Source organism: Suricata suricatta, chromosome 9 (genome assembly GCF_006229205.1).
Source record: "Suricata suricatta isolate VVHF042 chromosome 9, meerkat_22Aug2017_6uvM2_HiC, whole genome shotgun sequence".
Classification (NCBI taxonomy): domain Eukaryota; kingdom Metazoa; phylum Chordata; class Mammalia; order Carnivora; family Herpestidae; genus Suricata; species Suricata suricatta.
The window spans coordinates 101,462,369-101,488,961 of NC_043708.1; the positions used below are offsets into that span (position 1 = coordinate 101,462,369).

The 26,593-nt window shown below is 48.0% G+C and overlaps 1 protein-coding gene across 9 annotated transcripts in view; it reads right to left on the bottom strand.

Annotated features, from left to right (window-relative positions):
• Positions 1 to 3,073: 3,073 nt before the first annotated feature.
• Positions 3,074 to 26,593, bottom strand: part of DAPK2 (death associated protein kinase 2) — a 116,277-nt gene continuing 92,757 nt past the window's right edge. For 4 of the 9 annotated variants that reach the window (XM_029951058.1, XM_029951064.1, XM_029951066.1 and 1 more), the window contains 5 exons: positions 24,471 to 24,519; positions 23,676 to 23,702; positions 20,646 to 20,798; positions 19,561 to 19,606; positions 14,356 to 18,049 (listed from right to left, as the gene is read on the bottom strand). In XM_029951058.1, the coding sequence (XP_029806918.1) occupies positions 17,441 to 18,049; positions 19,561 to 19,606; positions 20,646 to 20,798; positions 23,676 to 23,702; positions 24,471 to 24,519 (884 nt within the window). In that variant the 3' untranslated portion in view covers positions 14,356 to 17,440. Of the gene's footprint in view, positions 3,710 to 6,534; positions 6,619 to 6,724; positions 6,815 to 13,204; positions 13,330 to 14,355; positions 18,050 to 19,560; positions 19,607 to 20,645; positions 20,799 to 23,675; positions 23,703 to 24,470; positions 24,520 to 26,593 lie in introns of those variants that run through there. The other 5 variants (XM_029951061.1, XM_029951063.1, XM_029951062.1 and 2 more) reach the window with 5 other exon arrangements.

Sequence of the window (26,593 nt, forward strand, 5' to 3'; positions counted from 1 at the left end):
CTTGTGCTCCTCCCCATCTCAGCGGCCCAGAGGTAAGCTTCACCTTGAACTTTGAATGATGTCATTGCCTTGCTTTTAAAATACAGTCTTATCATACTTGCCTGTATCCCTAAACAACATATGGTATGGTTTTTGAGCTTTATAAAAATAGTATCCTACTGTATGTGGTTCTCCAGGATGCTTTTTCACTCAATACTGTTTCTCCAGGAACAGTAGGGAAGAATGTGGATTGTGAGGTAGGCAACACTGGGCTGAAATCTAGACCCCAAGGACTCAAGCTGTGTGATTGCCTGCAATCTTCTTGACTCTGCTGAGTCTCAGGTTCCTCATCTGTATAAATGGGGTTCTTGTTCCCCTGACAAGGTTATGCAGAGGGTTTAGTGAAAGCCTGTAGGCCAAGTGTTCCTCTTGCAGAACAGGTTTTAAAAAATTACTGTGAGCTTCTGTTGCTTTCTTTTCCTCTTATTTTCTTCTAGCTCAGGGGTGGAGATCACTGGTCTGCAGGGTGAGGGGGCGGGAATCCTTACAAAATTACTTCTCCGTAGATAATATAATCAACTATTTTTTTAGATTAAGAACTGGGAACATGAATTTTATTCAATAGGTGAAGACATTACTAAAGTATGTACTTGAGCTATGTATTATGACTTGCTAATGGAAGGAGGGGAGATTAGAAAAAGAGAACTGTTGGGAGAAAGGGAAAAACAGGAAGAGAGAAACTATTAGGGGAAGGTCACCAACTGTGTTTCTGCTTTTTGAAATGTCAATTACCCATTGTTTACCACTCTTCAACAGCTCCCCTCCCTAAGCCCATTAAGGTTTGCTTAGAAAGGGATCCTCTCTTGGGGCACCTGAGTAGCTCAGTCGGTTAAGCTTAAGCGGCTGACTTCAGCTCAGGTCATGATCTCATGGTTCGTGGGTTTGAGCCTGGTGTCGGGCTCTGGGCTAACAGCTCAGAGCCTGGAGCCCGCTTCAGATTCTGTGTCTCCCTCTCTCTCTCACCCTCCCTTGCTCATGCTCTCTCTCTCTCAAAAATAAATAAAAACATTGAAAAAAAAAAAAAGGAATCCTCTCAGCAGACCACCAAAGAAGACATACTTCTTTGGGGTCCAGCTACAGTGAACAGAACAATGTCAGGATGACAAGCTGGGAACCAGAGGGAAAGAAAGTTCTACAAGCCTCTCCAGATAAAATTCCTTGTATTATCTCAGTCCTCGGTTTAGTTCTTTTCACATGTACCTACTCTGTCCACAGAGCATGGGGCTTGACTTTTCTTTCATAGAAATTTTATGATTCACCTCTTATGATAGGGCCTTCCTTTGCTTCCAAAATAAGGTTTTCAGCAAATAAATATGTGACTGGAAAAGGCAAGTGCATTCTAAGATCTGGAGTCAGGAAAGCTGGTGAGATTGACATTAAAACACAGTGCGCTACAATATTTATGTGTGCATTTGTGAAATATTAATGCGGCATCCTGCAAACACATGGAGAGCACTCCGGGCAGGGCTCCCTCAGATCTCTTTGAAGACTTGCCTTTTAAGCAAGCACAGCTTTCGTCACTGGAATATTCCGTTCACCTCAGACCACACTGTGGTCTCTTTCCGCCTTGAAGTGGCAGCTGCCCAACACATCCTTCTTCGGAGCTAACCCAACGTACTTGGTTCCCAGGCACCTGCTGCTGCCCTCAGCTCCACACCTGGAGGCCACCCGCCATCTGCCAGCAGAGAGGCCCCAGGGACTGAGCCTCTCTGTGGAAGTGGCATGGGTGCCTGGCTTTTTCTGGCTGCTGGCCCTCAGAGGCATCCTCAAAATCCCCCCCGCCCACTACACTGTACTTCCCAGGAGCTCCCATTGACCCCCTGGCCCCCTTGGCCACAGCCAAGAGCCCCTCACAGACCCAGGGGCCTTGAACATGGCTCCCAGCCTCAGCCATCCTCCAGAGGCTGTAGCAAGGCACAGAGCTGGTTCTGCCTGAGGACTGGCGACACCCAGGAGCTACAGGTCGGCTGCAGGCCTTCCTCAACACGCCAGCAGGTCTCCTTCCGTTCTCCCTGGAAGCTTTTCTGAAACTGGACTGCCTTTCTGTCCCTGTGGGGCCGTTTTGCTCTGGATCCAGGCACCGGCTGAAGGCAGTTTGGCCTTCAAACCTGTGCTGCTGACAGAGGGAAAGGATGACTCCCTTTTCCCTGGGCTCTTCCTTTTCTGCCCTTTTTTTCCTTCGCCCCACTTTTTCCTTTCCCCATTCACCTTCCAAAACCTCCCCTTTCTTCCCACCTCTTCTCAAATGCTTTCTCAGCCTCAGTACCTCACCCTCATCTCTGGCTTCTAAAGACCTTCTCTTGGGTTTCTCCAGGGTCCGTGTAACCCACCTCTTTCCCTCTCCTTTCTCCCTGTGGAGAGGGCAGAGATGCCCTTCTTCATCCACGTCTTTCCAAAGTCCCCTGCCCCTACCTTGGCCACAGTCGGCACATGTATTTATTTCCGGGGACTGCCCTAACAAAGCAGCACGGACAGGTGGCTTAAACAACAGGAATTTATTTTCTCACAGCTTTTGAGGCCCTTAGTCTGAGACCGAGGTATTGGCGGGGTTGTTTTCTTCTGAGGCCTCGCTCCTTACCTTGTAAATGGTTGTCTTCTCCCTGTGTTGTTACATGGCCTTTCTCTGATGTCCTAGTCTCCTTCTCTTGTAAGGACACAGCACATTGGATGAGGGTCACTCCAACACCTCATTTTAACTGAATTACCTCTTTAAGACCCTCTCCCCAAATACAGTCATAGTCTGTGGTGCCGGGGGTTGGGAGACACAACGGAACCCGTATCAGCAGTGGTGCTGGAGGTAGTGGTAGAGGTGGCACAGGCATTATACGCTGTATGGGCACTGATCTGGGGGAGGGGGTGGAGACCTTTAAGGAAGGGTATAGAAGGCAAGGGCCCTGTAGTCCTGAGGAGATGGTTCAGTATGATCTTCTGAGGCACTGTCCACTCAGCACCCCAACCTTGGGTACTCCCCCAGAGTCACAGGCACCTGAGCTAAAGAAAACCAGATGGGGATAGCCCTAAAAGAAGCCAAGCACCAGGTAAAACCAGAAGTTTAATAAAAATGAAAAAGAAAATTACAATACAGTGGACTGCTTTAGAAGGTCAAATATGTTGGTCTGCCCAACAGGCTGACTCCACGCGGGTTCTGGGAGGTCACAGGATTGGTCCCTCACACCCTAAGAGTCACTTCACTCACTTGTCTTGTTCCTGCTGGGGAGGCCTCTGTCTTTCTGGTGTCACTTTTGACCAGGCTAGTTCTGAATTCCCTCATCCTGTAGAAAAACCTGCCTGAGTCTGACCTTCGCCCACGATGATGATGTTCATTTACATAATTTTCTCAAGTCCACACGCCAGCCCAGGGTCTGAGGTCGGCAGACAGGTGAATGCCATTTTCTGGAGAATAAGAGCTTTGGGAATGCTGGAGCCTCCTTCGTAGGAGACAGCCACAGCTCCCAGGGGCTCCCGGCTCCCCTGTAAGTTCTTCTGAGCCCTGCAGGCCCATCTGTCTTGCAGAGTGTTCAGGGACGCAGAGTGCCTGGGTGCTGGTGACGAGTGGGGGCCCGGAGTCTGCACAGGGAGAGCCAGGCAGCTAGGAGGTACTGCTTCTCCTCCGAGGGTGGAGAGCTTTCCTCTTGGCGATGTCCTCCTCTGTGTCACTCTCACAGTTCCTCTGGGAAAAAGAGAAGCCCAAGGCAAGAGGGTCACAAGAGGCCAGGGACAGAGTTGTGCTGGGCAGCCCGGGCCTGTGCACCTGGGCCAGGGGCCCGCAAGCCAGGGAGGTGGATGTTGAGGCGAAGGCTGTTGCTCTGTCCAGAATCTGGGGGTGGACCTGAAATGCGGCCAGACCACTGCTTTGAGGCCTCCTTCCCAGGAGGAAGGAAAGCAGGTAGTGCATCCAGGGGAAACCAGGGCCCAAGAGAAGCCAAATCATCATCATAAAACTGAAAATGGTATCTGGTGTTCTTTGTAGCTGCCACATAATCTAGCCCACTTGGGTACATGCTCTGTGGGTTGACTGGCCTCCTGAGCTCAGCCTAGAGGGAACGGGAAGCAGGGATGAGCCACAAGGACCTCCCCAAGCTCTGATGGGCACTGTTCCACACCCCCTCTGCTCCAACTGGCTGAGGCTGCATCTTTGGCAAGCCTTGCCAGGTTGTCCAGAGACATGGCTTCTGGGTTCCCTCTTTATGAAAGAGGAAAAAAGTAAAGTTCATTCCATGGCTAAACCAGAGTGAAGGCAGCCATCCTGGAGGTCATAGTGCCTTTTTCATTCAGGTCACATCAGTCTAATCAAATTATTAAGATTTATTAAAAGAGGCACCAATCTGAAAGACAAGTGTGTCATAAAAAATCTGTTGTCAAATGTTCAAATTAAAGGCTCCCTGAACAAAAGGACCTATTATTATTGTTATTATTATTTAAAGAAAATTCTCTTTTGGAGGACTGTATAATAGATGTCTGGCAGGGCATCTGGGTGGCTCAGTTGGTTAAGTGTCCAACTTCGGCTTGGGTCATGATCTCACAGTTCATGAGTTCAAGCCTAGTATTAAGCTCTGTGCTGACATCTTGGAGCCTGGAGCCTGCTTCGAATTCCCTGACTCCCTCTCTCTCTGACCCTCCCCCACTTGTACTCTGTGTCTCTCTCAAAAATAAATAAACATTAAAGCAATTAAAAATAAAATAGATGTCTGGGACCCAAGCCTTCCTTTTCACCTTGTAAAACAAACCACTGAGCTGATGGTGCTGAGTGTTTCAATAAAAAGAGGGCTGTTTTTAAATATTTGCACAAGGACAAAAATTAAGAAATATACATTCTTTCCAATTATTCTCTAGTTCTCTCTCTCCATGCCCTGCATTATCAGAGCAACTCATGTGCCATGTTCTTTCCCTGAGCCTTCTCTCCTTCCCCTGGCTTGAGCCAGTTGGAAATCCAGCTAAGGTCAGGATCAACTTTAGCCAAATCCATCCTGGACCAAGCCTGGCTATAACAATAAAAATAACTCAAGCTCTGCTGAATAGCAACTTTTTAGCATGAGTCAGAGCCAAACAATGAAAAGTAAGCTCGGGAAAGTTTGCCTGTCATTAGCAGGGATTTTCAGAGGCATAGTCCAGTCCCCTTGAATAGCCGATGAGGAAAGCAGCCAGAGAAGGGACATGTCTTGGCCAAAGCCACATCATTGCTTTGGGACTCTGGAGCCATAAATCCTTAAATCAAGAACAAGAATCAACAAGAGCTTAGGCTGAAGAAAGAGGACCCTATCCTGGGGGCGGGGGTGGGGAGACGCTGTGCCAGGGCCTGGGATGCCGCCCCAGTGCGGGTGCGGTATGTCCCGAGGCTGTCCATGGCGGACCGCACAGCCATCTCAGGCAGCTGCTCTTCCTGAACGGGAGTCGTCTCTGCCCCGACCTGTGCCATCCCAGACATTTCTGGGGCCTCACCACATTTGAGGAGTATTGGGGAACATTTGTCCAGAGCACCCCTCTGATCTCAAATACTAACACTGCATTTTGAAGCACTGGCACTGCATTTTAAAGTCTGCAGGGAGAGGCACCCGGGTGGCTCAGTCAGATCAACATCCAACTTCAGCTCAGGTCGTGATCTCACAGTTCGTAGGTTCGAGGCCCGTATCGGGCTCTGTGTGGACAGCTGGGAACCTGCAGCCTGCTTCTGATTCTGCCTCTCCCTCTTTCTCTGCCCTTCCCCCATTTGCAGTCTGCCTTTCTACAGGGAGATTTTACACAACAATAATCACTGCTAATCCATATTGAGCACGTATAATGCCAGGCTCTAAAAATATGTCATCATTCAATCCTTGTGACTACTCTATGAGGTATAACTCCTGTTGTCAACTCCATTTTACACATGATAACATTTTGGCACAGAGAGGTTAAGTAATTTTCTCAAGGTCACACAGCTTGTAAGTGGCAGATGTGAATCCTGAAAGTCTGGTTCCAGAAGCACGCTCTTGCCCAGTGTTAGTTCCTCATTTTAAATGTACATAAAACAGTAGCAAACTAACCAAATATCATCTAAGTTATTATTACTATTATTGGCAATCTAAAGCAAAATGAAAATAGAAAAATTAAAAAACGAATATTAAGCTCCCATTCTACAGCAGATCTTTGGATTGTCAGGTATAAATTGTGGATTGACTGTGATGATCTCATTATTCAGAGTCCTCAAGGTCCCCAGCAGGCTACAAGTCTTCAGGGGGAGACTAGGGCAGTGAAATGGGAGCAGCAGTCCCTTTGAAGGTGAACCAGGAAGGGATTGAAGACCCTCCAGAAGCCCATCCTGCCCATCGGAGGGCCCCCTCCATCCAGCACCACCCCAGCACCACTCCCCCTGAACACGCAGCCTCTGGTGATCACACCGTGCAAAGGACAGGATGAGCAGAACTGGTCGGAAACAGTTAGGATCCCCTGCTGCTTCCATCCCCGAGCCACAGGGGACCCCAGAAGTCCACCCAACAAGACAACACTGCATTTACCTACCAGGTCCTCATCCGGCCTCAGGTGCACCTTCTTCATCAGGGAGCGGGTGAGGTGGTTACACAAGGAGACGATGCTAAAGGACAGCTGAGGGAGACACAGGAACTGCCAGGTAAGAATGTGCACAGGGACCCTGGAGGGAGGCAGGAACTCACCGGCGCCTCCCACCCCCCACCCCTGAGTGCTCACACACCTTCCATCGCCTGCGGACATACTGCTTCTTGAAGTTCTCCAGGTTGACCACAGACTCCCTGCGGACCAGGGCTTGCTGGTTGTCCACCGGCTGGGAGACAAAGCAGAGCATGGTGGCTGACACAGGGCTTGGGTGGACAGCACCCTCTTCTCCCAACCCTGATCACATGCCATCTTTAGCCTGACTTTGGCACCCCCTCATTGGGCAGGGCATGCACAGGGGCATCACATGGTTACAGATGTAACCACTCAGGAGATGGCCCTGGTGCCCCCAAGCTATTACCACAGCCAGACACACACCCCGGCCAGGCCGGGGAATCAGCCTCCCAGAGGGGAAGAATGAGAGGCCTTCCGTCACAGCTCACTTTGGGAAAGAGTCATTGGACAGCACTCTAGATTGCCTACTGTGCCCTGGGCTGGTTCTAGGCTTAGCAAAACAAAGGCTCTGTTGGCGAACGGAAGCTTAATACTCCATTCAAAAGTACATTGAAAGGGGGCGCCTGGGTGGCTCAGTCGGTTGAGCGGCCAGCTTCGGCTCACATCATGATCCCACAGTTCATGAGTTTGAGCCCCACATTGGGCTCACTGCTGTCAGCACAGAGCCCGCTTCAGATCCTCTGTCCCCACTTCTTTCTATGCCCCTCCCCACTTGTGCTCTCTCTCTGTCTCTCATAAATAAATAAAACATTTAAAAACAAACGACAACAACAAAAGTAAATTGAAGGAAATAAGGGCTTTGGTGGAGGTTGAGAGGAGACAGGACATATCGTTGCCTTCACAGCCTGGCAGTCAAGGCTCAGCTTAAATCCTGACTTCTCCAACAAGCCTGGCATGGCTTCCCTGACCCTCAGTTTTCTCATCTATTTTATGGGGATAATATAATTGACATAAAAAAACTGGACATATTTAACTTAAACAATTTGATGACTCTATTTCTTCTTGAATTTCTTCCTTTCTATAAAACTAGGCTTTCCTACATCAAGAGATGGGTTTAAGAGGTTCTATGAACCTCCTGAAATAGTTTGCAAATTAAAAAAACATTTTTAATGCTTTTATTTATTACTGAGAGACAGAGAGAAACAGAGCATGAGCATGGAGGGGCAGAGAGAGGGGGAGACACAGAATCTGAAGGAGGCTCCAGGCTCTGGGCTGTCAGCCCAGAGCCCAAAGCAGGGCTTGAACTCAAACCTCGAGATCATGACTTAAGCCGAAATTGGATACTTAACTGACTCAGCCACCTAGGCTCCCTAACTGTTCGCAAATTTTAGTGTGTAAACTCATACACGAATGCTCAGAGCAGCATTATTCATAACAGCCAAAAAAAAAATGGAAACAGCTGAAATGTGCATCACCTGATGAGTGGATAGACAAAATGGAGTACATCCATACAATGGAATATCATTCAGAACTATTTTTCATAAGAGGAATGAAGTGCAGTTGACCTTGAACAATGCAGGGGGTAGGGCACTGAATTCCCACGCAGTCAAAAATCCATAACATAACTTTTAACTCCCCAAAACATAATTATTAATAGCCTCCCGTTGGCTGGAAACCTCACCAATAATATAAACAGCAGACTGACGAATATTTTTTTTGTTCTATATTTCACCTACTGTATTCTCACAATAAAGTAAGTTAGAGAAAAGAAAATATTATTAAGAAAATTTTAAGGATGAAAATACATCTTCAGTCCTATACTGTCTTTATAAAAAATATCTGCATGAAAGTGGACCCTCATAGTTCAAACGTGGGTTCTTGGAGCATCCACCATCCTGACGCATGCTACAACATGGATGAACTTTGGAGACAGTATGTTGAGTGAAAGGTGCCAGACACGAAAGGCCACATGCTGTATGATTCTGTTTACATAAAATGCCCAGAATAGGCAAATCAATAGAGACAGAAATTAGATTAGTCGTTGCTGAGGCTGGAGAGAGGGGAGGGTGGGAGAGGCTTCTGAGAGGGTACAAGGTTTCTTTCTGGAGTGACAAGTTGTCCTGGAGTTAGATGGTGATGACTGCTGTACAGCCTTGTGAAGATACTGAAGATGATGACTTGCATACTTTCAAATGATGAATTTTATGGTATGTGGATTGTATCTTAATAAATTTTTCAATTTAATGGGTGTGTACACATAATATGTTTCTTCTGAGGGGAGCTTATGGATTTCATCCATTCTCAAAGAATTCTGTGGCCTCAACAAATGAACTGCCCAGGAGAATTCGTGTGGTCCCATCCAGCTCGATTTTTCTCTCCTGACACCCTTCCCACAGCAATGGCTCATTCGGCCCCCAATGAATGCTGAGTGACACAGCTCATGGGCTTCACACTCCACACCGGGAGCACTCCTCCATTCTTGTTTATTTTTCGTCATGGCACTTAGCACCCGGGAAGCCAGCGCACACAGCTGGCCCACACTGCTCGGGACTTCAAATCCTCTGGCAGAAGGCACTTTCCATGTTCACCCAGCCCCTGTGCTCCTGGAAGTCCTCTGTGTGTTTCAAAGCCCGGTTCAAACGTGACTTCCTCCAAGACAACTTCCGAAAAGCAGTGTCTCTCTCCCCGCCATGACGGAAACACATGTGTGCCCTCAATATTTCTCACCGACCTCAGCCACCTCTGCAGTGGGGTCGTCTCACTAATGAAAAACAATTTGAGGGCATAGAAAGAATTTTCCTCATGGTTTTGTCAATGTCCTCTGCCCCACCTCCTCCCCACACAGAGCATACACCAGTGGGTGCTTAACAGTTGTGTAGTTAAATTGTTCCCCCGAGTTGCTGACAAGACACTGGATGAAATCCTAGGACCTGGGACCTGCTCACTCCTGCCAGTGAGAGGTCCCAGGCACCCAGGTTGGCAGCCATGACACCATGACTCCCCACGGCTCCAGACTTCTGTCGGGGTCAGGGAACGGGAAGGAAAATCCACACAACCTTGACATGGAGCGGGGGATGAGAAACCCAGGGGCTGTTCACCCTCAAAAACTGAAACACTCTTGGTGCCAAAGAATGAAGGAGAATGAGAGGGGGGATGAGGAAGACAGAGAAAAAGATGAGGGCACTGAGGGGACCCAGGCCAAGGTCTCCTGGCTCTTCCCTAACTGCCTCTCACTTCCTCTGTCGCACCAGCAAGCCTACTCTTAGGTCTAGGTCTCACCTGAGGGGAGATGCAAAAGAGGGCAAAGCCAGATTTTTCTGGTATCAATGCCTTCCAGTAGCTTCCTGGCACTCTTGATGGAACCCAACAAGCTCACCCAGACCCCTGAGATCGGTCTATACCATCTGGGTCCTTCTCCAACCGCTTTCCTCCCTGTCTCCTTTCTGTCACTGTGGCTCCCATCACACAATCTGTTTACTGGCCCAGGAACCCCAAATCTCAGGGTCTTTGTCCCTGCTCATTCATATATTCACTTTGCCAGTTTGTTCAGGCCTTTGCTCAAATGTCATCTCCTTAGGGAGGCCTTCCTTGACCTTGCTATATAAAATAGCATCCCAAATGCCCCCACACAACTCACTGTGCCTGCACCCTATTTCTTCATAGCACTTGTTACTACCTGAGATTTGATTTTGTATCTATTTGTTCTGTATGTTTTTAAATTTTTTTTAATGTTTATTTTTGAGAGAGAGAGAGAGAGTATGAGCAGGGGAGGTGTAGAGAGACAGAGTGACAGAAACTCTGAAGCAGACTCCAGGCTCTGAGCTGTCAGCACAGATCCCGATGTGGAGCTCAAACTCACAAACCATGAGATCATGACCTGAGCCGAAGTCAGACACTTAACTGACTGAGCCACCCAGATGCCCCTGTTTTGTGTTAATCTCTCTCTCTTGCACCTCCCAGCAACTAGTGTCTCCTTTCCAGGGTGATTTTCTGTCTTCCCAACTCACAGAACATTTCTACCTCTAAAATCACCATTGTCTGTGATTCACTTTTGAGCCCAACCCTTGCAGGGGACACTTGCACTTTGCTTGGAGTTTGATGAGGTGGCATTGGTAGATTCTGGCAGAGCAGGGACCTTTTTATTCACTTACTGAGTGGCACTCTTGCCGGAAGAGAGATGCCTGAACCCTGTGGGCAGAAGGTCAACATGCAGTTAAAGGAATCCCATCAATAAGAATCCTACCTTCCAACTGGTCCAGCAGTGCCAACTGCGGAGCAAAAAGGCCCAGTTGAAATATGAGGGGGGATCATTCCCAGAGGCCATTAGGGGGAAGTGATGCAATTACTTCTAGGGCTCTATGTGCTACACAAAACAGCGTGAACTCTGAGAAGGAGGCCACCTAGGCTATAAATCCATCAGGCTGGCCTTTCCTAATCAATGGGCCTCCTTGGTTGCTAAGAGGCTCAACCAAATGCTGACACCGTCTAATCCTTGAAAGTCAGAGACATATAAACTCTGCAGTGAAATCTGTTCCCAGAAGGAATGTGGCAGCAACACCCTTGATTAAGTTAGGGGCGTCAGGGGGGTGGGGTTGGGTTCTGCCATCTTCTGGCCCTCCCCTGTCTGCAAAGAGACAGTACCCACCTTCCACCCTGTGGTGCTTTGGCCAGAGAGTATGGGCAATTCTGACCAGGCTCCTAGGAGCATGTTTAGTGTCTCAGAAAAATGTTGGGAAGGGAGGCAGCAAGAGGACAAAACTCCATGACTGAGTCAGGTTTTGTTTATGGAGATGCAAATGGCTTTGAAAAAGTCCGGAGGGGTGTGCTAGGTCAACACCAACGTCCACAGAGCAGGGAGACAGAAGAACAGCCATCCCCCTGGGCATAAAAAGGAAGCCTGGCTTTACAGAGGGGCACTCCAGCTTTCACTCAATACCAGGCCTCCTCTAGAAAGTGCAAACAGATGGCAACTTCTCAAACCTCCATCTGTGCCATTTCTCCAGCCCCATCCTCCACGGGAAGCCAGGAGCACCTGAGTGCCCACATCCCTCTCCTGCTTAGGTCTGTCGCTCTGCTTCCCCCACCTCCATCTCCTTTACTGTTTGCATCTCCAACTACCCCTTTTGCTGGCTAGAGCCCGGGCCCTGCTGGCCTCATCTCCCAGTTTCCCAGGAAAGGAGCATGTGAGGCTGATGGGGCCTGAGTGTCAAGCTCCTTATAAATGGGTGAGAAAAGCTGTAGAAAGGCTGAGTCCCTGCCGGTTGTCTTGTACATAGAAGAAGCCAATGGAAACATGTGGCAATGCCTCTTTCCTTGCCTGGCCTGGTCTCACTTTTCTGAGTTAGGTCTCAACCCTTTTAACCCTCTTTCCAGGACCTTCAGGGTTTTTTTTCTTTTTAACATTTATTTTTGAGAGACAGAGCATAAGTGGCAGAGGGGCAGAGAGAGAAGGAGACACAGAATCTGAAACAGGCTCCAGGCTCCAAGCTGTCAGCACAGAGCCCGATGCAGGGCTCAGACCCACAAACTGTGAGATCATGACCTGAGCCGAAGTTGGAGCTTAACCCACTGAGCCAGCCAGATGCCCCAGGACCTTCAGTTTTCTGAGACATTTTTTGTCCCTAGGAAAAGCTTCCAAAGTTCTCCCTCCTGGAGTGTTACAGGAGACAGGAGACCTGAGAGATGTAACCACCAAATGCCATGCGTTTGTTTAGATCATGATTTGAACAAATAACTACAACAGGACATCCTTGAGAAAAGTGGAGACATGGAGTATGGAATGTGTATCCACAGGATATCAAGGAATTATTTGTGCTTTTTGTCAGGTGTAATAATGGCACAGAAGTAATATTAAAAAGAAGGTGCTTAGAAATTCATGGTAAAGAATTAACTTTATGAGTTAAGTAAGTCCAAAGTTTGCTTTTAAATACTCCAGAAAAAGCAACAGTGCAGATGAATGGGAGAGGACTGGCCATGACTTGCTCACAGTTGAAGCTGGGTAACAGGCACAGACAGGGGAGGGCCAGGAGATGGCAGAACCCAACCCCAATACCATTCTGGATATTTATGAAAATCTCCCATAACAGAAACATTCAAAACAAAAACTTCCCCTCTGTTAAATCTCTGTAAATCTCTCTGCTTAACAGTTCCAGGCTCCTGACCCCAATCTGTGCTCCGGCTCATCCCCACCCCCACCCCAATTCTACGGGGCACCTTCTCCACTGGCTATGGCTTGGGAGGGAGATGTTGGGTGGGGGGCCTTCCCTGAGAACGTTTCTACCCCCTGCTACCCCTTTACTCTTTCTCAGTCAGAATTCATCTCTCTCCCATCTTCTGGAATACTAGGTACCTCTATTTTGTCACTCATCATGGCCTTTCCCATCTCCCAGTTGGGATCCCCACCTGTTCCAGACACTGAGTCTTTTATTCAGGGGCTGTCTTGTCCTTATCTGTCACCTCCCTTCAGAGCCAGAGCACAATCAGTGTTTGTTCAAATGAACTGGCCCCTTTTGCCTCCCAAATATGTCCACTGCTGGGTCTTCCTCTACAGAGCAAAGAATCTTCTCCACAGGCGAAGAGTTTCACAGACAAAGGAGAAAAGGCCTTTCAGTCCCACAGACATTTACAGAGGCTGACAGTGGGGTGGTAGCTGGGTGCACAGTCACCTCCCACATGGACCGACCGTGCTGCATGACGGAGAGAGGTGGGAAGCACCGTCTTCATAATCACCTGTAGGGGAGGGTGGGTGATGTGAGGAGAGGGCTCATGGGGGAGACTGGCTTCTTTTGTCATTACTGCTCTGCCCCATCCGCTCTCTGCCAGCCTCCTACAGCTGCAGAATCACCTGTTAGCACACCATCTCCACCTTTTCTAACACAAAGCTGAGTTGCCATGCGCCATGTGCATCCAGCTCAGAGGAAGCACAGGCTGCTGCCTCCCCCAGATGCTGACGCTCCAGCTTCCTTGGGAATCCATGATCAGGAAGATGTCACACACTCAGCCTGCCCTCCTTCACAGCCCAGGGTGGCATTTGCACTGAGGACAACTTCTCACTGTCAGGTAAATGGAAACTCCCCCTTTATGGCAGATGGGCCTCGAGCACCCCCCAGGCCTTCCTCCCTCTAGGTGCCAGTGAAACATTCCCCTCCTGACACCCCTCAGGCCACCGTCAGCCCCACCCTACCCCGACTCCACTGGTAAAATGCCAGCTGTGAACATGCGGTGGGGAGTCAGGTGGATTCTCTGACATTCCACACGCCTCCTTGCGCTCCCCACTCAGCATCAGGTTCTGATGCCACAGGGGGAGGGCAGTTGGACTGGCCAGGGGACAGAGGAAGGTCATAGTCTCCTCTACCTTCCCTGAAAGACTTGAGAGCATTTCTTAGTTTATTTCGATTTGTCTTTGGAAACTCTTAGTACAAAAAAAAGGTTCTCTAAATAATGAATAGTGAGTAATGACTAGATATGATCATAGAGAAGATGATTCACTACTATGAGGAAAATCACTTATGGTTCTGACCCCAGCTCTGAGGATGACCAGCTGGGTGACTTCAGACAGGTCCTGTCCTGTCAAATGCAGTAAAATGAAGGCAGCTGGGGTGCCTGGGTGGCTCAGTCGGTTAAGCCTCTGACTTCGGCTCAGGTCAGATCTCACGTTCGTGGGTTCAAGCCCCACGTCAGGCTCTGTGCTGACAGCTCAGAGCCTGGAGCCTGCTTCTAGTTCTGTGTCTCCTTCTTTCTCTGCCCCTCCCCGTCTCATGCTCTGTCTGTCTCTGTATCAAAAATAAATAAAACATTAAAATAAAATAAAATACAATGAAGGCGTCTGATGGTTCCCCCCTAAGTACGAACAGAGAGTGGCTCATGCCACGATTCTCAACTAACTGCTTTTCCCTGTTTCCAGTCTCCCTAAATCAAATCATTATCAACATCTTACTCCTTTAGTGCATTTTACTTGGACCTTCACAAGAAAGTTTAACTTGAGTTATTCAACTGGGGGTTTCCTTCCCTGAGGAAATCTGACTATATGAGATCAAGCTCTACTGGCATCACCAACGGAATCTTTAATATTTGCAGTGTTTTAACACCAGATGAATACATCACATCTCACGGCAGGGCAAGTAAGTTCTTGGAGGAGACTAGAGACAGGTCACTTGTACTCAGTCTCCCAGGCAGGGCACAGGAAACAGGGCTTTGTTATCTTCCAATGATCCCAAGATGTACAGTGTTGGATCTCTGAAATCAGGATTTTTCTCCCATCAATGGCAACATGTCATTACTGTCAGTCTGAAGCAAAGATTGATGTTCCAAGAGATGACCACACCGCTTCTGCCAGACATTGGGGGTCACTCAGCCTCTGACTGTACGACATTAGATCCCCTAATTGAAGTACTTTGGATCACACTGATTGTGCAGGTTCAGAAAGCAAACCTGAGTGAATTCCACCCATCCGGGGCTCTTCTTGTGGGTGGGGTTTTCCATTCCTCTATCTAGCATGAAGGGTGAAACACTCAGGTTTCCTTGCCTTCTCTTTTTACATGGTGGCATTATTTCTCATTTACCCTCTCAGTGAGGGCATCCCAGCTTTAAGGAGCGGGGAGGGGGTCTCCTATTGCACTTGGATTTGTTCTTTCTTATGTTTGGTAACATCTTACATTTGATGAAAAAAGCTTCTGTTACAAATATTATGTATGATATTTGAAATGATCTAGCATGGTAATGGAAAAGGAGGTGGGGTTCTGAAGAAATGATTGCATGAAGTCAAAATCTCATGTCTCCTCCGTAACCACTTACCAACCGTGCTGCTCTCTCGACATTCCCTCCCCCCACCCAGCACATCAGGCTGTTGACTAGCCTGGCACCCATCACGGTTCCCTATGACTCTTGGCATAAAGGCAGAGCTCTTTGATACGGCAAAGTACCGCTGGTCGTGCATCCTCTCCAGCCACATCCACACCATATACACACCTTATCCTCTCCACTCTCTGAAATTTCAGCTTCCCATGCCCCTTCTCCCTCAGAGCCCTGGCATGACAGTGCTGTCAGGAAGATGTCTTTCTCCCTGGTTTACTTAGCCGAACTCCCCTCCAGCGTCACCACCTCAGGGAGGCCTTCCCTGACTAGATCAAACCCCCACAGCAGGCTTGTGTGGTGCTACATCCTTCTCCTTCAGAGAGTGTGTCCCACCTGCAGTCCTACTTCTGCAGAATGTTCTTGTTTAATGTTAGAATTGTTTACCTGTCAACTCCGTAAAGGCAGGAAAGGAGCCTGTTTTCACTCAATATTGTATCCCCCGTGCCACTCTGAGTGCCTGGCAGTTGGCAGGTACTCAATAATCATTTGTCAATAGATGGATGGACAAATCTGGGTGTCTCTGCCCTATAATCAGAGAGTAAAATCCTGGAGCCTGGGGCAGTTAGGGGAAGCAGAAGGAGCAACTGACATATCGTCAGCAGGCCCCCACTATTGCCACTACTTGGGCAAATCACATCCTCTCTGTTTCCTCATCTCCAAATTGGGAATAACACTTACCCTGCCTATCTGACAAGGGTGTTCTGTGAGTCTGTGTAGTCACTTTGAAATGATACAATCTGGTCCCTCACCCCCAAGCTTCTAGCACAGTGCTGGGCCCACACTCCACACTCTGTCCATATGAGCTGGCTGGTGGCCCCTCCTTTAGGAAAAAGGAGATGACATCATACAGTCCTCAAGAAGGCGTGCTCAAAGCTTGGAGTCAGGCAGGGACCACTGAAGCTGTCCTTCCAAGTCTTAAACTCTCACGGAATTTCTCAGGCCTTTCAGGGACCGATGCCCTAGTACATTAGAAAAGGGATCTTCTTGTTGAGTTCCTTTTTGTCTTCATTTCTAACACAGGGTTGGGGCCTTCAGCCAGAAGGGGGAAAAGTGGAGAAGGGTGAAATGCTGCCCCTTCCATCCTGCTGAAGATCAGCCAAAGACAGGGCTGGATAGGAACAGGGAACTGCACCTTCTAGGACCTGTTCCTTGGGAAAATAGTCTAAACGTATGAGACATTCCATTTGTACCTGCCAGGTTATTAGCCATGAAGCTAATAACCTTTCATCTGAGGCTGATCTGTAATGTGAAGGTGGATATTTATAGCACAGTCTCACCATTTCTTCCCATACACCTCTTCTGAGGGCCGGGCATCCTAGGTTTCTGTTTCATCTGTAACAACTAGCTATGAAAGACCTTGAGTAAGTCATTTTTCCTCTCTGAGTCAATTTCCTCATCAGTTACCTGGAAATAATAGTAACAACAAGAATAATAACATCTACCTTCCTGCTCAAGGAGTTCTTTTAAAGATCAAAGACGTAAGTGCTTGGTAAGTGAAAAGTCAGTGCAAATGAAAGATAATCTTTTTCTGTGCATTTTAAATTCCTCCTTCTGTAGCAGGAAAGCACCAAATTGGCTTATTGTTATCCCTACTTAGCTCAAAGATTACCCAAGACCTACAATTTATAAGACATGTAGGTGGAAGGTGAGATGTGAACAAATCCATTATCACAGATCAATTACAAGCATCTCCCCAGGGCCAGCCATCCTCCCTCTGGGAAAGGGTATGCTGAGAGGTACTCATTCTCAATTGCTTTAATAGCTTAGCTGCTCTGCCAGCCACCCTCCCAGAAAACCAGGTTGGTGAGAGGAGGTGCAGAATGAGTAACTATTACAGCGCCTTCCTGATTCTGGATTCTGTGAAGGGGGTGGAGGGCTATGCTACAGACATATACCCTAAGGAGAATTCTAGCTGATGCTCTGGCAGGGCACTTGGGAACACACTTCTGCAAATCATCAGGATTCATTACAGACTAGATTCTGGTGCTCAGAGATTCAAGCCAGCCAAGACTTCCTTGCTGCAGGATCTGTCGAGCTGCTCCCCTAGGGACTCCCTGGTGTCCTTGTGGAACACGGAGCCCAGGCCATCTGTGTTCTTCCTCTCCAGCTGGAAGCTGCCCACCAGTTCCTGCATCCACTGTAGGTCTGCTGAGAGCTCCTGCCTTAAAGCTTCAAACTGTGCTTGCAGATGGTCCCATTTCCTGGCCATGCTTCCAAGGCTGGACCCTGTGGCCTGGATGTCTTCTCGTAGGACCTTCTTCAAGGACTCCACTTTGCGGAACTCGTACTTGAGCTGGGAGAGGTCATGCCGGGCCCTCTCACTCTCCTCCCGATACCAAGCTTCCTTCTCATTGTATATGGAGACCAGGGCCTCCACGTCGTCCTGGAGGGTGTCATGGGTCCTTGCCAGGGCACGGCATCCCTGGTCTACCCGAGCCACATCCTCTACTACACGGGCAAAACGCTCAAAGTTGACGTAGGTATTATTGGGGGGCATGCTTGAGTGGCATTTGAGAGTGTATTCTCTTAGGCGCTTGGTCTTCAGCTGGGCAGGCTCTGTCTTCTGCTGTTCTGGGGCTCGGACTTCTCCTTTAGACTGGTGAGTGTTTAGACAGAACAGCTAGAATTAAGTTGATGCCAAATCCAAAGGGCAGTTCAAGGTGCAGGAAGAAGGCACACAAGCACCCTCTTAGGCATTCACTGCATGCATCAGGCCATGGGGAGGACCGTGTGGGATGAGCAACCCCACAGATGATTAAAAAAAAAAGACTGAAGAGTACAGGGGTACTGCCTCCATGCTCACTTCAGGGCAGGGTAGTCCATGGCCATTAGAGTAGGTCTCCACATGCATAGCATTTAGAGGTGCTCACACAGACAAGCAGGCTATAGCCAGGACTCTGCAGGCATCTATCCACTCCAGGGCAGGAGCAGACAAGGCTATGGCTGACAGAGGGAGGCTGAGAGACCTCTCCCCTTCAGGACCAGTTGGCATCCTGGGCCTCAGCAATACTCAGCACACTAAGCCCAAGAGGCTGTCTAGCTCTGTGCTCTGGGCCCACTCCAAACCTAGAGGGCCCCTGGCCATCCTCATCCTTTAAAAAGCAGATTAATCCAACCTTCTCCCAAGCACTCCATCCTTCCTTGCTCTCCATCCTCCATAGCCCTACCCTTGTTGATGTGCATCCTCAGATCATTCTGGCTAGGCCTCTCATTTAACAATCTAGGTGATTTCATCCACATGAACAGGAAATCTGGTGATGCTCTAGGAGTGCACATCTCATCAATCAGCAGAAGTAGGGCTAGAACCTGGGCTCCTGATTTCCACCCCACCAAAGTACTTTTTTTTTTAAATTTAAGGAGTCTCTATGCTCACACTGGGGCTGACCTCCCAACCCAAAGATCAAGAGTTGCATGCTCTACAAATTGAGACAGTCAGACGCCCCTGGCAGAAGTGCCTTTAACTAGCACTTTACTGTACTGTGAGCAAGACCCTCCACAAACCAGCAGCTGGAAGCCCAATTATAAAGTGGGCCAGGGGGGGAGTCCTTGTGTCCTCCACCTCCCCAGCGGGAACAGCATCGCCCTGAGGGTGGCCATCTGTCCTCCGCACCAGGCTTCCATCTCCAAGCCCCATTCCCTGAGGTCTCAAGGTGCTTAAAGAAGCTGGCTGACTGGTTGGAGTGTCACCCTTTATTCAGAGCCCCGAAAGTCAGAAAGAAGGAGGCTTGGTTACAAAGCCGACATTTGTAATTGTCATTGATGTCTCTCTACAACTTGGGAGTATTGATTTCTGCTTTCAGAAAGACAGCAACATGCCCTCTGACAACACTTCGTATGATGGTCCCAAAGATAAAGGGTTTCAACTGAGGGTTGTGAGGGCTTCATTTCATAAGTCACCTGAACCTGTGAAATATAAATGTAACTCTATAAACCTATTTGAATAACCCCAGATTAGTTGGCACCCCCAACTGGCTTTCATCTGTCCCCAAGGGTGGATGTTTCTAGCAAAGGTCTTTCCATGAGTTGCCTGCATCTGGCCACCCCACCCAGCCCTGGCGACAGATCAGGGACCCGCCTGCTCACTGGAATGCAACACCACGCCCTTACCGTGATCCAGGGGTGTCTGAGAGCCTCTTGGATTGTGAGTCGTTTCCTGCAATGAGGATCAGAAAACAATGATGATCCATGAAGACAGAAGCTGAGAGGGAAAGTCTCCATTCTTACTCTTGTCAGACCTGCATTTTGGCATTCTTTGACCACTGCTATCAAACCAGAGTACTGGGGGGATGCAGAGATGGCTGAGAAACGGGATGAATTCCCTGCATTCCAGAGAAAGTGGTCCAGGCAGACCCCTCAGTAGAATGACATTATGATACAAACCCTCATCTCTGGTCCCAAACTTGAAGGGCCTAACGCCATACTTAAGGAGAGTCATAGAGTTCTTGTGAGCTTTAGCTATCCACAGCTAAGCCTTAGGTCTGTGTTAATTTGCCTCCCAGATTCCTTCTCTGCCCTTCTCTGCTCAGGTGGTATGATCTGACCTAGCACCACTCTTAGATGGGGAAACCAGGCCCCTGCACTTTAGAAGACCCCGCTCTGACTCTCTTTAAAGTCTGTGGGACCAAGAGGACATGGCCTTCTAGAATCTGTGGATCTTACTCCTGCCCCATTTAGTCCATGCTCTGGGCACCAAGCACCTTACAATTTCCTGCCCTATCTCCTACTTTGACTCTTTAGCCATGGGGCTCATCCTACTCTCCTACTTACTGACCCCTCTGAGTCTGCCTCCCCCCAACTCCCACCTGAACTGGCTTGGAAAATCTGCTACTCTACTTTTCAAAAACTGTAAAAGATAATGTGTCCTAAAGAAATCTAGGCTAACTTACATGCACACAGACACAGACACAGACACACACACAGACACACACAGACACACACACACACACACACACACACACAGACACACACACACAGAGTTATTTGTATTTGGGCAGGAAAGAAAGGAGAAAGACTTGAGCAAACAAGATGAATGCCAAGTCTCAGCTAATCCATACTTCTCAGCACCTGCCCAGATTAGACCACAATGGTACGTGTGGCAGTCTGTGGCAAGGAAGGGATGGACTAGCACATCTTTGGGAGGGGGGACAGGAGAAGGTCAGTACTTGAGCCCATGCCTTTTTCTGTCACCTTACCGGGTCTCTTTAACCAGAAGCTTCCGGATGAAGTCCTTGGCTAGCTCACTGGTCTGGCTGAAGAATTCTTCATCAAAGTCATAACTCACCGCTGTGATATTTGCTAGTGTTTCCTGCTTTGTGTCTCCCAGGAAAGGGGATGCTCCACTTAGGCTGAGCACATAGAGAGGGAACATGTGACTGTAGGAAAGTAGATGGAGGTGGAGGTCATCGAGTCAGGGAACCCTGACTCGCACCATGGCATGGGAACGGGAGACTCCCAGCAATACTGCCTGCCCACTCTGGGCAGCCAGTCAGCAGGAGCCTTTTCAACTGAGTCTGATTCAATACACTTTGGAGCTCCGACTAAGTACTTGACAGAGAGAAACTGTCGTCAAGGAACTCGAAAGAGGAAGGGAGGAAACACAGAGACATAGCTCTTCATCTGTCCCAAACAGAACAAAGCAGAATATAATGGAAGACCAGACAAAGGACTAGGGGAGCACAGGACAGAGGGGAGAGCCAGTGCAGGCTTCATGGGAAAGCTGACATTTGTATCAGTTGTGTCTTGAAGAATGAAGAGGTTGTCAGTAGAGGTGGAGATGGAAGGTGTTCTAGGCTAAGGGAGAAGCTTGAGCAGAGTCTGAGAGATGTGGAAATAGATGGAGCAGTAGGGCCTGGAAGGGTGTGTGAGGTTCCCCTGCAGGGTTTCTCAAGAGGTGTCATTTAGGGGCGGCTGGGTGGCTCACTTGGTTGAATGTCCAACTCTTGCTTTCAGCTCAGGTCATGATCTCACGATTCATGAGATCGAGCCCCGCATCAGGCTTTGTGCTCACAGTGCAGAGCTTGTTTGGGATTCTTTCTCTCTCTCTCTCAAAATAAAAAAATATTTTTAAAAAGAAGGTGTCATTCAGGTAGTGACTTCCAGGTCTACTGTTTCCTGACTCATACTGCAGCTTATGGGATACCTCTCCCTAGATGCCATTGTCAGCGTGCCCTAACCTCCTTCCTTGCCTTGATGAATGATGTCACTTCACAAATGCACCCAAGCTAGAGCACAGGGGTCACCTCTGACTCTTCCATCCATTCCCTCACCACAACTAACTGGCCCAAAAGTCTTGTTGGTTTTATTTACTAAATCTCTCTTGAAGGTCCTCCACATCCCCACTGCCACTTTCTTAGCATAGCAGTAGCAAGGTACACTGGGAAATTTTTGATATTTCATTCCTCGATTCCTTGATGCCTCTCACTAGCTGTGTGAATCTAAGTAAGTTACTCAACCTCTGACCTGCAGTTTCCTACTCCATAAAATGAAGAAAATAAAACTCTCCACTTCACATGATTGCTGTGAAGAATAAATATATTTACAATGCTCCATGCAATCTTGCCCCATACTAAGGGCTCTGGAATTGCTGCCCACTATTACTATCTTTCTTAGAATACAAAGAACCTTCTGTGACTCCCCATTTTCTATAGGATCACATCTGAACTCCTAAGTAAGACATTGGAAGTTGGTCCCCACCATGTGTTCAGTACGTTTCACCAGACTCGCTCTTCTCTCCCTTTGTCTCCCATCCAGAGAATTAATCTCATTCGGTACAGCCCAGTTCAAATTAATCTCAACCTCTTTCTCATTAAATCTTCCACAGCTCCCACAAACCAACGTCTCTCCCAGCTGTGTCTCACATAGGAGTATTCATACATCCAGCATAACCTCGGTCCCACTGAGTGCGACCTAGCTGTGTGGTGTCTCCCCGCAACACAGGGAGATCCAGGCACGCAGAGTGGACCTCCTCCAGGTCAGTATCCTGAGGGCCTGGCACAGTGCTCACCATGGAGCAGGCACTCAACAAACTGTGTAGAACTCAAGTGATCTGCAAGAATTCCAGTGTGTGCCTTGTACACACTGGAATTCCTTAATACTTCAAAACAGAAATCCAAGTTCTGGAAAAAATCAAGGTTTTAAGAGCCAACACAGAATCTGGAACCATCGAGCAATGCATCAAATTCTCTTTCTCTGCATCCAATTCTTCTGGGGCTTAAAAAAATACTGATGGCCAGACTCTGTCGCTGGTAATTCTGATGTAATAGATCTGCAGCGGGCCTGGGCAGTGTTAGGTATTAAAAGGTCTCATGTGTAGCCAGGATTGAGACCCTCTGCTGTGGCTCAGGGGCGTCCACCACGTTATAAAGATCTCCCCGTCTAAGGGGTGCTGGCAGAGTCAGAGACCTGGTTTACAGGAATGTGGAGAGACGATCCGCTCAGCTGGTGAACACTGGAGCCTCCATGTCCTCTCTGGCTACCGGCTAACTCATACTCAAGGTGGCATACAAAGAGGATGTTCCAGCTGTGCTCTTGGGGGGAAAACGATTGAGAAGCACTAATGGAATGAATAGCTACTAGTCGGCCATGTATTTTGTGCCTGAGCTGCACTACAAAGTTTGCACATGTCTGCTTATTTAACCAGCACAGCACACCATGGCAGGAAGTTTGTGATTCTTATTTTCCTGATGAGGAAAACAGGCCCAGAGGTTAAGTATCTGCCCAAGGTCAGAGGGATAGACATTGACAGACTCACTGCACATGGAGCTACACAGGAAATGTCTGCTTAAGCAACTTAATACTTCAGGGGCGGGAAAGAGACTCTGGGGAGAAAGGAGAGAGCACGTGAGAGCCTGGGGAAGGAAGGGGAGACTGGGAGAGAAAGAAGAGGGATCGGGGAAGGCAGGGCAGCCTGACGGCTGTCCCAAGGCTTCTAGGTGAAAGCTGACTTTCTCACAGAAAATGCAGCCTGGGTGAGGCTGAGCGGTGGATGCCTGGCCATGGCAGGGATGCAGACAAAGCTAAAGGTCAACCCTAGGGCCAAAAGTATGTAATGGAGCTAAAAGCAGGGAGCCTCAGGTGTGCTGTGTGGACTGAACACATCTGGCTCATGGTAAATGATTCATGAATAATCAGTATATTCAGGCTGCCTATCCCTACTCCTCTCTCATTCCTCCCCGTTCCCCAGATCCAAGCTAGGTTGGGGCCCCAGCATTGGGGATACTCACAGGATGTAGGTGATGACGCCTATACTCCTGCAAAACAAAGAACAGGCAAGTCAGAGCCACCTGGCTCTGATCCCAGGCCAGCAAGGGACTCCCCCAATGGTTTTCAAGGGGAAGGGTCTCAAGGGGAAGGTTATCTCAAGTCCATAGCCCTCTCCATCCATCCAACTCTTCAGCAGCAGCGTGGGATGCATGTAGAGTCATCAAGCTCTGAACACTGAGTCTGAGGACCCAAGTTCACGGTCAGATTCCTGCACTTGCAGGCTGTGATTGGGGCAAGTCCCTTATGATCTCTGAGCCTCATTCTCCTCATAAAATGAGGGTAATGATAACTACCTCACAAAACTGCTGGGAGGATTTTAGAAAACCAAGCAATCAAGGTACTCAGCCAACTATAAAGCCCTATTCAAATGAAATGAGTCCTGTCTGTATAGAAACACCGATCACTATGGTATCTCCAGGCCCAACACAGCGCTTAGAGCCTATGAGGCTCTCAGTGATCACTTGGTTTATTAACTAAATGAGCTACTGTTACTATTCTTTATCATGGCTGTGGCAGGCCTCCAGGGTGAGCCTCTCCCCTAGTCTCTGCCTCGGCCATGTTCTAACAGGCCTCAGGTCCAGGCTTGGCTTCCTCCAGCTTCCCTGGGCCACAGGTCCAGCGCACCTGGAGCAGCCAGAGGCTCTGAACATGTGGAGAAAGGGGTTTTCATGGTCAAGCGGGATGATGCAGCCAGAGTCAGAGTCTGAGGTCTTCTGCCCTTGAAAGGATCCCAAGGTCACCTGGGTACAACTTACCACATGTCAGCCTCCAGACCCAGGGGCTCGTAGTTCACAATTTCTGGAGCTGAAAGAAGCCATGTTGAAGAATCAGCAGAAGTACAAAAATGAGAAGAGATGGGGATAGGGAATTTTAGGGAGTTTGGTGACAAATGTCTCCCTCCTGAATCCTCACTAAGGAAAAATCAGTGTAACAGAGATAGTCTGGGTCTAAGAATTTTGAGAAATGAATTTGCCTGTTATCCTGGTAGAAATCTTTTACAAAGAGACCTTAAAAGTGAGGAAGAGGGAAAGGACAAAGGAATGCCTGGAAGAGGAAGAAGAGAGTGGGGTAAAGGAAGATGCCAGAAGGGGAAATGGGGCCTGACAAGACGGTTTGCTTTAGAACTCTCGTGAAAATAAGTTAGGTCAGCACTGGAAGGTCATCATGAAGAAGAGAAGGCAGAGAGAGAATCCATATTCCTGAATCCAATCTGAAAAAGGGACACCACCCCCTGAGGAGAATGACAACAATCTGGGGCCAATGAGATGATGAACCTGAGGTGCCTGAGGGGCACCCAGGCAAAAATGTCCTGGGTATTGGAGGGTAAGCCGGAGCCATCAAATCTGGAGTCATCATAAAGGTGGAAACAGGAGCTGTATGGATGATCAAGACTGACCAAGTCATGGCAATGTCCAAGTCTTGGCAACTCACCAAGACTGGGTGCAGAATCTAGGAAAGAACATTCTATCCAGGACACAAGAGGAGCAAATGCCACCCAAAGATCAAGCAGGCAAGCACTTAGAAAGTATATAGTGTCCAGAGAGTGCCCTGACTGTAGAATGTAGAGATAATACTGTCAACAATGCTACAAAAAACCTTGGCCAGGAAATGGAGGAGAAAAAGAGGGCAATAGCTAGAGAAGAGAGAAAGGCTGAGCCTGTTTAATCATAATGGAAAATGGGAGAGGGAGGTAAAGGCTACAATGGTTCATCTAGAACAATGTCAAAACCACTGCATCTATAGCATGTGACCACCACCCACCTGTCCCTAATTAGAGACACAAGGAACCACTTTTATGGCTTTGCTTATTTTTTAGCTTCATAAAAGTGATGTCATTCTGGAGAGAATATAGTCACTTGATCCCCTCACTCCCTAACATTATGCTTCTAGTGCTCACTGAATGTTCATCTGATCTGTGGTCTTTCATTTTCACTGCTATGTAATAGTCCACTGTGAGAAAATGTATCATCTTTCATTGTCTTCTCAGTGATCATTTGGATGGTTTCCTTTTCTATTTTTATCAGAACAATGCTGTGAACTTTTTTGCACACTTCTCACAAACACGAAAGACATTCTCTAGCACAGTGATTCAAAGTGTGGTCTGAAGACAAATAGTCACTGGTCCACGCACAGTAGGTCCAGAAATGGGAGTAAGCTTTTAGAAACCTGTATAGCAACTTGACATTGCCATGACATTCAAATTGTGATGATTTTTCTAGGGGTTTATTTTGTGTGTGTCTTCACTGAAGAAGCAGTCCAGAAGAGAGTGAAGAAAAATATTTGTAAGTCTTTCATCAAAGAGAGTTTGAGAAGCACAACTCACTTTACAGGCTTATCTGTTTGACACACATATACATTCACTTCTGGTCTCAATGTGCTTTTGCTTGTCCATTTTCTCCTGTGCTCTTCTTCTTTCTTGGTGTTTTGTTGTTGCTGTTGTTTCTTTTTTGTTTGTTTGGTTTGTTTTTGTTTTTGTTTTTACTTCTCTTACTGTTTTGCTTCCCTACTTATAGTTTTGTAATGGCCACCCTTGAGACTTTACGATGGCTATATAACAAATTCTACCATAAGCGATCTTTTGACCCTCATCTAACAATACAAAAGCCTTAGAACACTCATTTCAAGCACTGTTTCCAATCTAACATTATTTTCTTCAGTTTTTAGCTTTGTTTTTTAACCCCACAAGTAAACATCTTCGGTGGCCGCAGCATCGTCATCATCATCGTTTTGAACAGAAAATATTTATATTTGCCTAATGTTTACTGACTTCTTTGCTCTATTACTTCTTGCACTGAGGCCTCCCTTCAGAGGACATTTAATTCACAAGCACATCTTTAGAAGCTTATTAATAAAGGTTTGTTGGTTGTTTAATTGTTTT